The 18,178-nt window shown below is 36.8% G+C and overlaps 2 protein-coding genes across 4 annotated transcripts in view; one reads left to right on the top strand and one right to left on the bottom strand.

The window, feature by feature from the left end:
• Positions 1–651: 651 nt before the first annotated feature.
• On the top strand, positions 652–13,381 carry UBA5 (ubiquitin like modifier activating enzyme 5). Of its 3 annotated transcripts, none has more exons than XM_012518325.4 (12): positions 652–971; positions 1,468–1,513; positions 1,623–1,712; positions 4,945–5,054; positions 5,739–5,825; positions 6,432–6,516; positions 7,404–7,508; positions 7,686–7,813; positions 9,720–9,855; positions 10,120–10,195; positions 10,347–10,453; positions 11,331–12,349. In XM_012518325.4, exons 1-12 carry the CDS (start codon positions 781–783, stop codon positions 11,412–11,414), a joined length of 1,245 nt encoding a protein of 414 aa, XP_012373779.2. In that variant the 5' UTR covers positions 652–780; the 3' UTR covers positions 11,415–12,349. The 3 variants fall into 3 exon arrangements, with proteins under 3 accessions (XP_012373779.2, XP_058150945.1, XP_058150946.1); XM_058294963.2 differs by lacking the exon at positions 652–971 and adding an exon at positions 1,334–1,350 and having other exon boundaries at positions 11,331–13,381; XM_058294962.2 differs by lacking the exon at positions 1,623–1,712.
• Positions 12,501–18,178, bottom strand: part of LOC101411864 (nephrocystin-3) — a 43,340-nt gene continuing 37,662 nt past the window's right edge. The window contains exons 24-28 of the mRNA XM_058294961.2: positions 17,732–17,972; positions 16,125–16,250; positions 15,470–15,585; positions 14,778–14,951; positions 12,501–14,399 (exon numbers count right to left, since the gene is read on the bottom strand). Of these exons, the coding sequence (XP_058150944.1) occupies positions 14,351–14,399; positions 14,778–14,951; positions 15,470–15,585; positions 16,125–16,250; positions 17,732–17,972 (706 nt within the window). The 3' untranslated portion in view covers positions 12,501–14,350. The remainder of the gene's footprint in view (positions 14,400–14,777; positions 14,952–15,469; positions 15,586–16,124; positions 16,251–17,731; positions 17,973–18,178) is intronic.

Here is an 18,178-nt window from a genome sequence, read left to right on the forward strand (position 1 = left end):
CGGGTTCGCCACTATTCCCGCGCTCCATGGCTGTCGCCGCTGCAGGCCGCAGGCCCCACGGGGCTCCAGGGTCGTTTTCCTCCAGCCCCAGCAGCGACTGCACCGCCCGGCGGGCGGGGCGGGGCGGGGGCTGGTCTCGGGGCGGGGGCTCCAGCCGGTCACTTTGCGGGCACCACTGCCCAGCGGGCGGTGACTGCGGCTCCGCTGGGAAAAGCCAGAAGTGCCGACTGTGTGTTCGGACTCCAGAGGGTTTTCCAGTCAGCCTCAGAGCTGGAGGCCTCAATTTGTAAGAAAGCGAAGTGGCGGTCAACGCTAAGAGGGAACAAGAAGGGAGAGACCTCCACCCCAAATGTAAAACGCCGGCGGCGCAAGAGCCTGGAGGGTGCGGGTCAGAGGAAAGCTCCTCAGAACCTCCAGCCAGGATAAAAGAGCCTGGCGTTTTTCCTGCCGGAGCAGTGGAGGCTTTGGACCCCGGCCCTGGAGTCTTACACCCCGGCCTTGCCCATCTGGGTCTCCACGACCCCGGGAACCGGAAGCCAACGAAGAGAGGGGTCCCGTTGAGGGCGCGACGGCGGGGACGCACCGGAAGCAGCGGCGGGGAGGGGTTTCGTTGAGGGGCACGATGGCGGCCACGCGCCGGAAGCGGAACCGCGGGGAGGTGGAGACGTGTCTGCGGGGCGCTGGGCCCTCCCCTGACTGAGCCGAGAGGCCGGCGGGGGCCTCCTCTCTTACCCTGGTGGGCAGAGCCGGCCGGCAGCGCGGGGCGGCGGGGAGGCCGGGATGAAGGCCTCGGCGGCAGCGGGCCCGGCCGTGGCCGAGTGTGCGGAGCGGCTGCAGCAGCGGGTGCAGGCCCTGGAGCGGCAGCTGGCCGAGGAGAGGAGCCGGCGGGCCGTGGGGGGCGCCGGCGGAGGGGTCGTCCGGCCCCGCGTGGAGCAGATGAGCTCGGAGGTGGTGGACTCCAACCCCTACAGGTGAACGGCGCGCCCCCAGTTGGTGCCCCCTGCTTCCCTGTTCCTCATCGGAATTACGTTCCCCGAAGGGCAAGGCTACGTGCTACGCTGGTCAGACGCCCTTTCTCTTTAAAAAACCCACGCGAGTCAGCCATGTGCTGCTGCTGCCGTGCCAGCAGAGGACACGAACCCAGAGTTCTCTCGCCTCTGCCTCGAGGCCACCTCCCTCCACCTGAGGCGTTGATCATGCCAGTCTCGAGGAAGCCCTGCAGCTGGTGAACTGCCAGAAGGCGACGTTCCCTGTGAAATCCCTTAAGCGTAAACGTCCAGTTTTCTAAAGGGCCCTTAAATCAGGGGCCGGGGCGAGGAGCGCAGGGTTGGCGCCGCTCATAGGTGTTAGGTGCTCGGGAGCTTCTCTGACCATTCTCCTTCCCCAGTCCTGCCTGTCCCTTTCCCTTCCTCAGGCTTGTTAATTCAGCAGGAAAAATGTCTAAAATATTTTTTTCCTTTTTTTCAGCCGCCTGATGGCATTGAAGCGAATGGGAATTGTAAATGATTATGAGGTATGATAAACCTTTCCAAATTTTTGAAGATGATTTGAATAAATGAAATTTTCTGGTGACATATTGCTGAAGTTACTAAGCAACACATACGTAATTTTTCATTTTACAGAAAATCCGTACTTTTGCTGTAGCAATAGTAGGTGTTGGTGGAGTTGGTAGTGTGACTGCTGAAATGCTGACAAGATGTGGCATTGGTAAGGTAAAAACATTTCTCTTCACCGATCATACAGAGAAATACTAACTCCTGGAGTAAACGAGGTACAGGTTAGGATTCTTTCCTCATTACTAATGGTTTATTGATTTGTGGCATATTTATTCAGACGTTAGTTCTTCCGAGGGTTTAAGACAGATCCCCACTCAAATGGAAGCTGATGTTATTGCTAATTAAAGAAAGAACTACGTTGTGTTCAGAAACTTTTTAGTTTGGGTGATATGACCATTTGGACTTACATGTTTTAGATAAAGAAGCTTAGGAAAGAAGCTTTTAAATTGATAGCATGTGAGTAAAACACTGAAACATCCAATATTCTAAACACATCCTTTATGCTAGATAGATTACAGCATGTGCCTTTATTACTATTAATTTGAACTGGAGAATGATCCAGATTTTTTTTAACCCATTCATATTTTACTTTTTAATAAAATTTATTTGGATTGTGGGTGGTAAGTTTACCAGTCTTTAATTTATAAAGCTAAATGTTAGATACATGGTAATTGGATAAGCTTTCCACAATCATAGACCTTCTAGTTTATCATTTCAGTAAGGTTGGAATTCTCCTACAAAGTACCAATGCTTTTAAACATGTGGATTCACGTATATCCCAAATTCTTAAAAGAAGATGGTTTTAAAATTGGCACTCATTTATCAAGATAGAAAAGCCAAACAGCAAAATAATAAAAATGTTTATTAAAATGTTAATACCTCTCGAGAAGTTTTAAAAAGCCAGTCAAAAATTGCTTTTAGCTGGCTTGAGTACTCTAGATGATTGAATAGGTCAGGGGTTCTTAACCAGGGATCTCAGGGGGTCTGTAATCTTGAATAAAATCAACTTACTGTATTTTTTCTGATCTCTAACTGAAATCTAGCATTTCTTTCACTTTTGAATGTATGCAATAAATTATAGTAGTCTTCATATATTATAGTTGTTGAATATCTCAAAAAATCACTTATGCTCATCCATTCTTCAAAATTACGGTTGTTATCAGACCTGACACTAGTCATTTGTCATAAAACTATCTGTCGCTACATTCTGAGAAGGGGTCTGTGGTTTTCACCTGACTGGCAGAGGGTTCCATGGAACAAAAAAGGTTAAGAAAACCCCTGGACTAGGAATACTAGAGACCATCGAGGTCAGTGGTTCTTAAATTTGCATCAGAATCACAAGGCTGGTTAAGACACAGATAGCCAGACTTGACCCCAGTGGTTTTAATTCTGTAGGTTTGGGGTGGCCTAAGAATTTGCATTTCCAAGTTCCCAGGTGATCCGGATGTTACTGATTCAGGTATTACAATTTCAGAACCACCATATTCTTGTTATTCAAAGTCTAATTCGTGGAGCAGCAGGAGCACCAGCACCAACATTTAGGAACTTGAAGACTCGAAGCCTAACCCAGACCTACTAAACCAGAGACTATATTATAAGATCCCCAAGTGATTCACGTGCACATTAAAGTTTGGGGCGCTTGCCTGTATTTCTAACAAGTTCCCATGCTGATGCTATTGGTCCAAGGCCACATTTTGAGCAGTAAGGATCTAGATCAGTGGTTTTCAAATACTGCTGTAATTAGAATTACCTGGGGAGTTTTTAAAAAATTCTGATGTCAGACTGTAATGATGGGACTCAGATACCTGTCTTTTTTAAAATTCTCCAAGTGATTCCAATGTGAACTTGAGTTTGGAAGCTAAGGATCTACCTAGATAAATTTCAGGAAGTCTTTCTTCAATATATAAAACAGATAAGAAACTGATTCATGAGTTTTAAGTAAGGAAGTGGAAGATGAAGACCCAGAGTCTTTTACCTCTTAATGGTATCTGGAAACCCTTGAGTGTCCTAGATTACTACCAGATCCAGATCAGCTGCTTTACTATAGATGCTACAAGCCTAAAATGTGAATTTTTACCCACAATTAGCAAATTAGCATCAGAGATTGAGTTACAGGTCACACCTTCTATTCCCAAGTTAGTATTTCCTACAACCTACTCATAAGAACTTATGAGACAAACTCAAATTTAATAGTTTGCCAGACCTAATAAGTATTTATTAAATGAACTTAAATCACGTTTTGGAGAAATTTTCTATGATTAGAAAATTACCACAGAGGGATAAATGGTATCTTTTCTAGCAGTTAAGGGTTATCTAGATTTTGTTATGGGTTAGATTAATTTTTTTCTTTATAGTTTCTGTATTTAGAAGAAGAAAATCCCATATTTGTTTTCATTATTAAATTTAAGATACTGAAAATTGTAGACTCCCATAATTGTAAATCAGGAAGGGACCTCGGAAATCATTGGGGCCAACCTCTTTTCACTGATAAGGTGTGGGATCTGTGACCCTTGCATACACCATGTGTGTTGGTGTAACAGAGAGACAGATGCTGTTTGAAACAAGCCTAAGTATATGGCAGGAAACAATTGGTTTCTGTAGTAATGTGAACAATCCTATTTGAATTGGTGTTTGCTGGCATGAGTATATGTAGTGTCATATTCACAAAAGGATTCAGGTATACTATAGTTGTAAGTTATAACATTTTTATCTTATTTAAAGGTTTCATTTATGTAATAGGTTCTTGGTTTTTAGCATAATATTAAAATTTAGAATAAAATAGGATTTTGGCAGTTTTTAAAAATCCAAATGAATAAGATGAAAATTAATTTTCAGTGACTCATTTACTATACAGATTCTTAACTGTTTTTGTTCCAAGGACCCTTTTGCCAGTCAAGTGAAAACCACAGACCTCTTCTCAGAATGTAATGGCAGATAGTTTTATGACACTCAACATCAGATATCAGAGAAAATAAAGATAATAAGTTGATTTTTTTTCAATTCAAGTTCACAGATCCCCTGAAATCTTTTCACAGACTCTTGGGCATCCATTGACCCCTGGTTAAGAACTCCTGATTTAGAGGGGCAACACAGCATTCTATTTAGGGTGCAGACACTGGATTGAGAAAGTGTGATTTTGAATCCCACTTCTACTGAATATTAGGTAAGAAGTGGTTGGGCAAGTGTCCTTGTTGCCTCACTTCTGAAATGGAGATGATAATGTCTGTGTACTTACCTTGTTTGTTGTTAGAAGCATTAAGTGAATTAATATGTGGCCATCTAGTGTTTTAGTTAAACTGTTTTAAACATATCAAATGTGAAGTCCACTAGTTTATTTTTTTAGTCAGTTTTTCGATAAGATTTTCACTAGAGTACCACTATTTTTTAGTTGCTGCTCTTTGACTATGACAAGGTGGAACTGGCCAATATGAATAGACTTTTCTTCCAACCTCATCAAGCAGGATTAAGTAAAGTTCAAGCAGCTGAACATACTTTGAGGTAAATGGAATAGCCGTTAAGGACCATATTAAGTGAAATCCTTGTATATTTGGGTATGAGTTAACCTGGTATATAAAATGGACCCCAATTTTTCACTATACAAATGCAGGTTTCAGTTAACAAAGAATTCGCTTCCTGTTAGAGGTGGATTGGTAAGCTTTTATGGACCCTGAAATTTGAATTTCATAATGCTCCTGTCATGAAATGTTATTTTCCTTTTGATTTTTCCCTAAACATTAAAAAAAGTAAAAACCATTCTTAGCTTTCAGACTGTACAAAAATAGACGGTGGGCCAGATTTGGGCCATGGGCTTGGAGTTGTCATTTGCCAACCCTGCTCTAGAAGTTCCTCTGTGGTACTTGCACTGAATTGAACGAGGAACGAAAAACTTTTTGTTAGGCTAAACTCTAACTACCAGAGATGGTAAAGATTTAATTTCCAGCATATAGATTGACCAAGATTGGGGTAGGAACATTTTTATAGTTCTTATCAGTCTACTTGCTTTTGAACCTAGTCCTTGAAATGCAACATGAAATAGAACAGGACTTTGGATTTTCCTTAAATAGCTTGAATTCTTCTTTATTCTGTTAAATGCTCTTTAGCTTTTTTCACTCTTTTTCCTTCTTGCTTTCTCTTATTATTCCTACTAGTAATCTTTATCTTCATTCCCCTTTTCTCTCATAGAAACATTAATCCTGATGTTCTTTTTGAAGTACACAACTACAATATCACCACAGTGGAAAACTTTCAACATTTCATGGAGAGAATAAGGTGAAAATGTTTACTTATGATTTTTTGTATAACATCCAGTTCAGTTAAATATTTATTAGAAAATATACTGAGTTGTAGATAAACATCGATATATATATATTAATATATTTTAATCTAGTAATTTTTGTGCCATTTCTGTGTATTAGGAGCTCAATTAAAAGTATACGTTGTCTAAAAACAACAAAAAAAACAAACCTTGTAAATTGTAATGCTATAACAAAAGATCCAAAATATAAGTTCTGTGTTCCATATGTTATTTCTACATAAAACCAGCTCTACAGAGACTGGCATAACATCACTGAAATAGTAAACTGTATTAAATTTTTATTACATTCACATTTATAGTGAAATGTATAAAATGAATAAAAGTCTATGAAAAAGCTGATAGGGAAATGCTAACTCTTGTGAAGAGACTACTACCTTCAATTTTTGTAGAGGAATTATTACTACAGTAACATATGTTTTATTCATAAGTTATTCAGTACTTGCTATAAACTAATGCTTCTAATATACATAAACATTTACTCAATGACTTTGTAGCTGAACAAAGCCTAATTAGAATGCGTTTTGTCTTGGGATTTTCAAATAAAATTTTTCTTTGACTAGTAATGGCGGGTTAGAAGAAGGAAAACCTGTTGACCTAGTTCTTAGCTGTGTGGACAATTTTGAAGCTCGAATGACAATAAATACAGTGAGTATTCCAGTTGTATAAGATATTATATTCATAGATATATGTATTTTCTTGTATAGTCTGTCAATATATATTATCCATCCTAAAAATAATCCTGAATCTAAACCTTTTAATAATGTATATTATTATTTTTTTAAGGAGTATCAGGAATTGAACCCAGGACCCCGTACATGGGAAGCAGGAGCTTAACCACTGAGCTGTATCTGCTCCCCTGTATATTAGTTATTTTTGGTGTGCTCTTAGGCTACTTTTGAAATTTATTTCAACAGCTGTAGGACCTGTCTTGCCTTGCAGATATTGTATATTTTGTATTATTAGCCTAATCTCTCATAGTGATAGACAAAAGTATAAAATAACAACTTCTGATACACAATTTTTTAAAAATAGATTAATATTTCATACTACTCTTTTTTGGTCAGCTTTAGTTTTAACTTTTGTTAGGTATTTTAAAGTAAATTTGTAGCTATGTACAAATTGCCAATAAAAACTTTGGTTTCTAAAAAATAAAATTTTAGTTTCTCAAAAATAAAACAATTATTTTGTATTATTTTAACTTATCAAATTAAATTTTGGATTTTTTTGTTGCTGAAATTATTTTAGAAAAGTGAATTTTTACATAAATTTTTACTTAAGAAATTCAGTAATCTGTGGTTCAATTTAAACAGATATTCATTGATTGCTTGCTTGAATACTGTCAGTTTTATTCTTCAAATGAACAATGGCAATTGTAAAGAATTCCATTTATATAGCTTCCCCCTTTTTTATTCAGGAAATTAATTTTTAAAATCCTTGGTAATTCATTTAACCTGAATTTTTCATGAAAAGAATTCGTGATGAACTACTTGTTTTCTTATGTTCTTCCTTTGTTTTCACCTATTTCTACTAAGGCTTGTAATGAACTTGGACAAACATGGATGGAGTCTGGGGTCAGTGAAAATGCAGTTTCAGGACATATACAGCTCATAATTCCTGGAGAATCTGCTTGTTTTGCGGTATGCATTACTCATTTTGGGCTATTTTTCACTGTTAGGTACTGAATTTCTTAGGGGTATTGAAAATATAGTACGCTTTACAGGAAAAAGAACACTTTGAATATGATAGAATGCTATTCAGAATATCTCATACTTCCCTCCTTTGAAACGTGTTTTCTTTTATTCCTTTTCATGTAGTGTGCTCCACCACTTGTCGTTGCTGCAAATATTGATGAAAAGACTCTGAAACGGGAAGGTGTATGTGCAGCCAGCCTTCCTACTACGATGGGAGTGGTGGCTGGAATCTTAGTACAAAATGTGTTAAAGTAAGTGGGGGCTAATTTTTCTGAATAGTCTTATCTGCTTTTGATAGAAATATTTCCTGAAGAATTTAAAACATTTAAATAACCAGCTAAGTATTTAATTTTGTTTTGTTTTATACATGTGTGTCTATTATATATAATCATATTGTGTGTGTATATGACTATATAAGAATATTATTTCCTCCCTGCATTTGTAAGAGCTCATGTTATGTGGTATATGTTGGTACTGATATATTTATGAAGCATTTAACCAAAAGATTTAAATCTCTGCAGGCTTGACCAAAAGGTAGTGACATAGACATGAAAACCCTTGACTTCTGCTATCTTTATTTAATTGTTACTAAAAATAATCTGAATGCGATTAAAAACTAACCAGGGTATCATTTCTGCTATCCAAAAACAGATATCTAGCAACCACACCTATCTAAACTGTAACTAAAAAGAAAGAAAAAGGTACCATATTAGCTAAAATTAATGTCCAAGAGTTTATGAACCAACTCACAATCATTTTATTAAAGGCAGAATACCTTTAGGTTTTTTTCAGTCCATAATTTTTATTTCACTTTACAACTTTAATTAGCTTCTTATGTGCTTCTTAAGCCTCCCATATATTAAGATCAAACTGGAACATGAAACAAGGAGGCATCCTGATATTAGTATCAGCTGCCGGAAAAGAAATGGTAGAAAGCATATGTAAGAACTTTCAAGGTAACAGTCTAGGGCTATTGCACGTAACTAAAACATTTTGTAGCATGGTACAAAAAAGAGAGAGAGAGAATGCATGGTTACAAAGTATTCTTTTAAGGATGTATCATATTTAACCAGCCCTCTGTTGGTGGACATTTGGGCTACTTAAAGATTTTTGCTATTAACAACATTGCTGCATATATCTTGCATATATTTTTACGTACTAGACTTTTGTACTGTGTGAACTTTTAGATGAGGAATTTGAGTAAATGCAGGTTTTTTGTTTTTTTTTTTTAAAGGAGGTACCAGGGATTGAACCCAGGACCTCGTACATGGGAAACAGGCACTCAACCCCCTTGAGCTACTTCGCCCCAGTACAGTATTTATCTTCACAGATATTATAGAAGTTCCCCTTCCGAAGGATGTACATTTCACTACAGTATAAGAGTACGTTTCCCCAACACTTTGATAATAGTGACAATCTAATAGGTGAAAAATGGATCTCATTTTAATTTTCATTTAATTGTGGCAAGGGCTGAGCATGTACCTTTTTCTGTAAATTTTCTGCCCATCTTCTTTGCTCAGATTTTGTCTTTCCTTAGTGACATATTGTAAGACCTTGTATATTAAGAATATGCACTTGCAAATGTTTGTCCTTTCATCCTTTCTTTTGTACGTGATTTTTTTTCTCTATACAGAAGCTTTTCAGAGGAGTCAGATTTGACTTCTGGGATACTATAAACATTCTATATCTTGATCTGGTAATGCTTACTTGGATGAAGACTTGTGTAACAATTCTTTGAGCTGTACATTTAAGATTGTATATTTTAGTGTGTACATTATATATGAAAATGTTTAAAAATTAAGGATTTGGTATCATATTTCAGGAATTTTTGAGACATGCTTTTCCCATATTTTAACCTCTGAAATCAGGATGCTTCTTAAATGTTGTTGACATGTCATTGGCTTTTTATATTTTTCAGTGATTCATAAAATAAGAGTGTGTTCCACAGTTAATGAAATAACCTTTTATTTCCTTCATTCAGTAACTCTTTAAGCATCTCCTATGAGCCAGGCCCTGTGTGCAAGATAGAAAGTGTTTTCTGGGTATCATGCTACAAAATCATTACCTATTCCAAATCATTTTTTAAGTATTCAAATACTTTCTTCTAGAACTTTTACGGTTTTATTTATATAAATCTACTTTGCTTCATTTTTCCAGGTTTCTGTTAGGTTTTGGTACTGTTAGTTTCTACCTTGGATACAATGCCATGCAGGATTTCTTTCCTACCATGTCCATGAAACCAAATCCTCAGTGTGAAGACAAAAACTGCAGGAAGCAACAGGATGAATATAAGGTCAGTCTATGAGAATATATGAAGGATCACGGTGCTCAGGACAATAACTCAAGAAATAGAAACAAGTATTTAGATTTGGAATACAAGATAAACAGATTCCTCAATTTTTAAATTTTTATTTGTTTACTTCTAAAATGGAAGTAAATTTATGTACAAAATCTTTACTTGCTTTTGCTAGTATAAAAAGCCTATCTGAATTCTTGATTAATGCCTCAGAGAACTGAGAATGGATAAAAACATCTAGATATTGTTTGATTTCTACAGAAAAAGGTAGCTGCACTACCCAAACAGGAGGTTGTTCAAGAAGAGAAAGCGATAATACATGAAGATAATGAGTGGGGTAGGAATTCCTTTATGAATTGAAATTGCAGCATAAAACAAAATCTTCCATGGCAGGGAATATAATTATTAAAATATTTTACAAATTTTTAATGGTTATTGCTTGTTAAATTAAGATCCTTAAAATTATATCATCAAATTTAACGCTATAGGTATTGAGCTGGTATCTGAGGTTTCAGAAGAGGAACTGAAAAACTCTTTGGGTCCAGTTCCTGACTTACCTGAAGGGATTACAGTGGCATATACAATTCCAAAAAAGGTAATTTTAAAATCTGATTTATCCATAATAAATATCACATAAGAAAAAATGTGTATTTATCATCACCATGCAGTATTTGTTTCTGATATTTTATACTATATAGCATTAAGATGTGATAAGTATTCAGTGCTAATATAGCGATATACAAAGCATTTTTTTTTTTAAGATTTATTTATTTATTTTAATTCCCCCCCCCCTCCCCTGGTTGTCTGTTCTTGGTGTCTATTTGCTGTGTCTTGTTTCTTTGTCTGCTTCTGTTGTCGTCAGCGGCACGGGAAGTGTGGGCGGCGCCATTCCTGGGCAGGCTGCTCTTTCTTTTCACGCTGGGCGGCTTTCCTCATGGGCGCACTCCTTGCGCGTGGGACTCCCCCACGCGGGGGACACCCTTGCGTGGCACGGCACTCCTTGGGCGCATCAGCACTGCGCATGGCCAGCTCCACACGGGTCAAGGAGGCCCGGGGTTTGAACCGCGGACCTCCCATATGGTAGATGGACGCCCTAATCACTGGGCCAAAGTCCGTTTCCCATACAAAGCATATTTTAAAGTGTGACAACACAGACATAAAATAGTTTCGTTTACTCATTAACAGATCACGTATTCTAGATTTTGATGAAAATATCAAAATCAATTTGTACATTGATAGTTTTAGCCATACCACCATTTAAAAATGCTACTTCAGTACAGATCTCAAAACTATTAAAATTGCTGCCTTATTTTGAGTGGCAGGTAGGGATAATAAAGGACTTTTTCTCTCCTAAAAATTAAAAGACATTAAAGAAAATTTGCTTTATAAACTTGTTGAAAATGGTTAGGTTTACTGAGTATATCCTCCTAAATCAATAATTTTATATGCTTCTTTCCTTCATTACTGGACAGCAAGAAGATTCTGTACCTGAGGTAACAGTGGAAGATTCTAGTGAAAGCTTGGAAGACCTTATGGCCAAGATGAAGAATATATAAATAATGGACTGGCAAATATTTGATATCCTATGTTTAAGCTTATTCCCTTGCAGTTAAAAACATTTGTTTTAAGATTAGTAAAACTTAGGGCAACATCAACTGATGTATAAATTTTCACTGAATTGTTATACCTTTTGAAAATATTTTGTTGCTTCATGCTTCCTTCCCCAACCAAATCACTCTCTTGAAACTCATGTTCCACTCTAATAAGTAAACGTCAAAGGATTATTATAGGTGTTTATGAATTTAATGTTTAAATGTTTTGACTAATTTGGGGGGTGGGGGGGGTTGTGAGAGGGTGAGGCAGGACTGATGTGATGCTGTAGTCTTCCTTTTCCAAAAACCCCTTGTCTTGTGTTGCCTGAGGATCATGGATAATAAAGTAGTATGTGATCCTCAAATGCAGCGTGGAAGGCCGGGAAGTACAGCCTATTGAGGTGAGCTAGCAAGTGCAGTTATCTTTTGAATTGCTCTGTACAGGAAAGTTGCCCACTGCTACTAACTTGACCTACAATGAATTAAAATTAACCTATAATATAAAGACATCTTATCTTAAAGGTTTCCTGATGAAATACAAGTTAAAATGTAGTCACGGTAATAGTTTGTAAAGCTACCATTTTGGATAGACAGATAAAGGTTCTTTTATGAAATACAAATTATATTTTATACTGTACCAAGGAAAAGAAAGTATTGCATCTGTGGAATATATATCTGGAATCACTGTATTTATTGTGGAGCAAAAGACAGAAAATTTAGGCTCTTAAGATATCCATATCACTTAGGCTACCTTCTGAATATTTTACTTCCTTTGATCCTGACCAGAAAACTGGCTTTCTTTGGAGGGATAACAAATAACAAAAGCATAAAGAACCTTGGTTGAAAAAAAACCCCTAATGTTTTGGAAACCAATAAATAACCGGCAGGTAAAACCATTACCAGTAGGCTGTTTCTATTCTGAATCTTTTGTTTTGGTGAGTTTTGGTTTTGAAGATTTGAATGTCTAAATTATATATCTAGGGGGAGAAATGTTAAAAAAAATAGGACACCCCATGTATAAAGTAAAGTTTTTCTAAAAACGAATCAGAATGCCCCAAATATCAAATGTTTTTAATATACACTTGAGGTTATCAGATCATATTGTTGTGATTCTTGTGTTTACCATTAAGTCAAGAAAATAAGGGCATAGTTTGTTTTACTCTTGAAATTTATCTTTTACCATTTCTTTAAAATTCAGCTGTCTTCATCTGTGAAATACTTTTTCTAGTTTTAGAGAATTTTTTTTTTAATTACAGAAGTTACAGGCTTACAGAAAAATCATGGAAGTAATTTCCTTATACCTGCCCCTATTTTGCATTAGTGTGGCACTATAGTATTACAGATGAGACACTATTGTAATTGTGACATTAACTACAGTCCACAGTCTACACTAGGTTCTCTGAGCAGTACAAGCCTATGTTTTTTTTTTTTTTACATTAATATATAATTTTTATACTGGTAACAGACACCACCCCAAATTTCCCCTTTTAACCACATTCAGAATATATAATTCAATGGTGTTAATTATATTTATGTTTTGCTACCGTCACCACCATCAATAACCAAAACTTTTCTATTACCCCAAACAGAAACTGTCAATTAAGCATTAATTCCCCACCCCCTAACCCTACACATCAGCCCCTGGTATTCAGGTTTCTGATACCATGTATTTGCTTAGTGTAATTATTTCACACCTGTAAGATCATAAAATATTTGTCCTATGTCTGGCTTATTTCACTCAACATGATGTCTTCAAGGTTAATCCATTTCACATGTATCAAAATTCTGTTCCTTTTCACAGCTTAATTATACTGCATTGTGTGTATATACTACCTTGTCTCTGTCCATTCGTCTGCTGATGGACACTTGGGTTGGTTCCATCTTTTGTCAATTGTGAAAAATGCTGCTAGAAACATTGGTGTGCAAACATCTTTTCGAATCTCTGCTTTCTTTTGGGTACATACCTAGAAGTGGGATTGCCAGGTCACACGGTAAATCTATACTTGACTTTCTGAATACAGATTGCCAGAGGACAGGGAAGAATAGGGAATAAGGAGTTAAGGCTTAAAATACACAGTTTTATCTGCGATGAAAGAAATGTTTGTGGTAATGGTAGCACAATATTGTGAATATAATTAACAGCAATTGATTATATATTTGAATGTGGTTAAATGGGGAAATTTCAGGTTGTATAAGGTACTGAAATAATTTTAAAAAGTAAAAAAATCAAAACCCTGTAGTCACCCAAGCGCCTCAACTTGAAGATGCTACTCAGCAAGTATTGGACACATAAAAATATTCTGTAATGTTCAATATACTTTTAAGTAATAATGTAAACTTTAGCCCTCTTTTATAAACTGGAAGGGAAAAGGGGACTTAAAATTGCACTTTTGTTTTAAAACAGTGAAGTGTGGCTGCTATATCTTTCACCTTTATAATTAACACAGAAAGTTACATGTATTAAAATTATTGATTATAAAAATCATTGTATATAAATACAGCAATTGGTACAAAACAATATCTACAATGTAACATTTATAAAAATCTGTAAAAAATAATTTTCAGTATAAAATTGGCCAAGTAATTTGCATTTGAGGTAAATGAAGACACAGACTTAAGACTATTTAAGAAAGAAGATAACAAATATTACATCCAATTTTGGGGAAAGGTCAATAAATGCCAAAGAACTTGACCTTTACTGCACCAATGTGACTGTAGACCTTATGCAGATATGTACTACATGGTAACACAGAATGTGGAAAGCAAAGGAAAAGCAGAGGGTCTTGTCCAGTCTGCTCAAGGAAAAGTAGAATACAAAACAATTTTTTTTTAATGCACCAATCAGTGATTCCTGTGACTAGTTTTTAAGACAATCCAAATCTTTCATAAATATTGTCCATTTAATCCTCAAAATTTTTCTTTAAGGTAGAGAGGTGGGCCAGACCACTGCTGAAAAGCAAGACCAGGAAAACAAGGTGTAAAAAGCTTTTGAGAGATGGGAAAAATCATGGAAATTTTGAACTTGACCCTAACTGTTCTGACAGCTCATGGAGAAGACTAATCCTTTCTTCATGTCTTTAGAATTGTGTCTTTATGCTTGCATTCCATACACTAGGAAAACTTTAAATAGAACAGGCACAATCATGATTCAAACATCAGTGCAGTCCAATACAATCTCATACAAATATCAAATCACATAAAGTTAGTAAAAGTAAATTTTCTTAAAAACCTAACATTTTTCTTACAGTTTTAAATTCTAGTGTTCTAAATGTTTCGTAATTTTTACCCTGAGGTGCATTTGCACTGAATTGGGATTGCTGCTGTTACCTTTGTCCTTGAAGGAAAACATTAGGAGAATGAGTTGTTTTTAAGCTAAATGCGTCTCCACTTGATGAGTGTCGTGAAGGAGCTTTTTCACCCAAAAGTGATGTTTCTGCTTCTTTTATTTCCATTGCCCTTTTATACAGTGCAGCAGCCTTTTCAAAATCTCCTCCTTCATAGCTTTGATTAAAAAAAAAAATTTCTTAAAATGAAAATTGACATAACCTCTTAACAATTCTAAAGGACCTTGTAGAATACAGAAAAACAAGTTACACCATTTTTTTCAGCAGACAAATATCCAAACTCTTCTCCTTTCCCTCTATACTGCTGTGGAACACTGCAGTGTTTTATATAGATGTATTAAGACAGTGTAGTAATGGATGTAGGGAATTTGCAAGGGGAGGTAAGGTATTCCCTTTATCCTCATGTAAACACAAATGAGGAAGCAAAAGTCATACACGATTCATTGTAAATTAGCTCTGAGGACGTCAAATTGACCATTTTGCTCCCACAACCAGTTAGTTACAAATGTAAACCATCCTTCACCATTTGCCATGATATACTCCTCTACAGAGCATCGTACAGCCTTCATTTCACCTGTGGATATGCAGTAATAAATATTCTGTGTTGTTCTAAGAGGAGTCAAAGCTGCCCTAAAAGAGAGTTGGGTTGTAGAAGGAAAGTGAAAAAATTCTTACCTAAGCACAGCTAAATTTTTTAATGTTTCTCCAACTCGAGGATGCATCCGACCCAGGCTGTCTTCATAAATCTTTAATGCCCTTTCATATAATGGCAAGGCTTCAATGTGTTTTTTCTTATTAAAAAAAAAAAAAGTAGTAATGCTTACTTGAACAGTGGGTTTCTGAAATTATTTGAGATTAAGCTGGCCTATTGTGGTAAGCACTTAATATCCATAGATTAATTTATAAACAATCATAATATGAGATGCAGTATAGCAGCCAAAAATCTGAGCTTTAGACCTGACTTGGTAACCATTTGACCTTAATTGGTAAACATAAGCACAAACCTCTCTTGACTGCCCAGTGAGTACACATCTGTTCTTTACTTATCACAGGAAAATGCCACAAGCCTAAAGACATTCTTATATAGGAATTAGGAGTCTCCAGTATTTAAATATTAAGCTCATATCCTAAACTAAACACTCAGTTGGTGTTTTACACAGAGGAAGGAACCATCTTCAGTAGTCTCAAGTATTAAAAGAAGCATTAGAGGATAAATAATAAATCTTAATTTTCTCTAATCATTTGAAATGTGCCATACCTAACTCATGTTTCTCTCTAGCTTATAACAAAATATCATTCATTTGTAAAGAATTAAAATGGGGGAACTTACCATTTGGCTATAAAGAACAGCTAAATTCACCAAGGCAGTTGCCACACTAGGATGCTTTGGGCCAAAGGATTTCTGTCGAATTTCAACAGCCAACTCATACAAAGGTATAGCCTTGTCAAGTTTCCCCTAAAAAATGACAGTGAAATCTGAGGGAAGAAATGTTAAGGCAATAAAAACTACCTGATCAGAGAGCTGTTCCCATTAAGATAAAATTTGGTATTATTTGAGGGAAACTGATGGGGCTCAAGTGATTGGACTCCTGTCTACCATATAGGAGGCCCAGGGTTCGATTCCCAGGGCCTCCTGGTCAAAGGCAAGCTGGCCTGTGCAGTGAGCTGGCTTGAGTGGAGAGCTGGACCTTGCAGAGAGCTGGCCCATGTGGCATGCTGACCCTCACGGGAGGGCTAGCCTGCACGGGGGTGTTAGCCCATGCGGAAAGCTGGTGCAGCAAGATGACACAACAAAAAGACACAGGAGAGAAAATAAGAGACACAGCAGACCAGGGAGCTGAGGTGGCGCCAGAGATTGAACAACTCTCTCCCACTCTGGAAGGTTCCAGGTTCGGTTCCTGGTGCCCTCTCTAACAAGCAGACACAGAAGAACACACAGTGAATTGACACAGCAGATGGGGTGTGTTTGTGTGTGTGTAGAAATAAATCTTTTAAAAAATTATTTGAGGGAAAAAAAATCTCAGTAAAAGCATTCTTCTCAGATCAACTGTTAAGTTTATAGACTAGAATAAAATATATGAAGAGATTAATGGTAAAAAATATAAAGGTAGAGGTATATGAATAAGAAAACACTCTCTGATGATTCAGAAAGCCCTTTAGGATCACCAATTTACTTCTCACTGTTCCTGGTGGTGGAGAAATGTCAGTCATTTGCTACTGTACATAGTAAGAGACAGCATTATAAAACTCATTTTCCACTTATCTCTTTCCCTTTAAACCCCTTCCAGACTCTTTTAACTACTTCCTGTTATTGAAGGTTGGGCAGAATTGGTAACAATGATAGCAGTGTCCACTTCAGTGCCAACAAGAATCTCAGAAAGAATAAGGAGAGTTTGCAGCTCTGTGACTGCAGTAAATGACAGCAGACTCAGCTGGGGTTTGTTTTTTGTTTTACAATGGCTATAAAAATTCCAAGCATTTCTCAGTCTAGATCTCTGTCGTTACATTTAACTTAGAAAATTCAAGACAGAGCTCTGTGGTTACACTTACTTTAGAAAATTCAAGAAAGAGTGAACTAGAAATGCTCAATCAACTGCAAAGACCTAAGCCCTGACAACTGAGTGATTTCTTATGTCTATGGCTGCTCTGCACAGCAAATTTAATATTGGTTGAATTTTAGAACTTCTGAAATGTAATATATGAATGAGTTCTAATTAGAATTTAGATGAATGCATTTGTATTTGGAATGTATCTTAACAAAATCAAACCAATATCTTAATTTAGTCTGAAATAATATTTTTAAATGCCCTACTCATGTATTTGTTTAAAAATTAAATCATTATGATTGAAAAGATCACATAAATAATTTTTATTATATTAATTATGGTCTAATTAGTCTATCATAAGATACATGCAAACATACCAAGGATTACTTACCACTTTCTTATGTAAAATTGCAAGATGCTTCACTGTATATGCCAAAGAAGGGTGATCAGGAGCTAATGCTCGTCTCCGAATGTCTAAAGCTCTTTCGTAGAGTTCCTCTGCTTTATCGTACTGTTTCCTTTCATTGCATAGAGCTGCCAGATTATTCAGAGACTGGGCACAGTCAGGATGGTCTGGTCCTAGCACTCTCTCCCTCATTTCTAAGGAACGCCTTAGAAACTGTTCAGCTGTTCTATGAACAAAACCCAAAATGGTTTAATTAATTTATACTCTAGAGATCAGAATCACTCGCTGTCGCTACATAGAGAAATGATACAACATTTTTTATTCTTAAATCCAAGATAGTTAAAATAAAGGATTAAGCTCAAGATTCTCTCTCTCCCTCTTTCCCACCCCATCCCTTCCTGCCCTTTTCTGAAAACTGAAAATGCTTTCCCT

The sequence above is a fragment of the Dasypus novemcinctus genome, chromosome 4 (genome assembly GCF_030445035.2).
Source record: "Dasypus novemcinctus isolate mDasNov1 chromosome 4, mDasNov1.1.hap2, whole genome shotgun sequence".
Lineage (NCBI taxonomy): Eukaryota > Metazoa > Chordata > Mammalia > Cingulata > Dasypodidae > Dasypus > Dasypus novemcinctus.

What these genes read in the sequence shown, in the direction of transcription:
- UBA5 (XM_012518325.4), top strand. Translation starts at nt 781, where the DNA reads ATGAAGGCCTCGGCGGCAGCGGGCCCGGCCGTGGCCGAGTGTGCGGAG. An exon ending in AGCAACAGGATGAATATAAG is followed by an intron (nt 9,856 to 10,119) that starts GTCAGTCTATGA and finishes TGATTTCTACAG; the next exon opens with AAAAAGGTAGCTGCACTACC. An exon ending in CATATACAATTCCAAAAAAG is followed by an intron (nt 10,454 to 11,330) that starts GTAATTTTAAAA and finishes ATTACTGGACAG; the next exon opens with CAAGAAGATTCTGTACCTGA.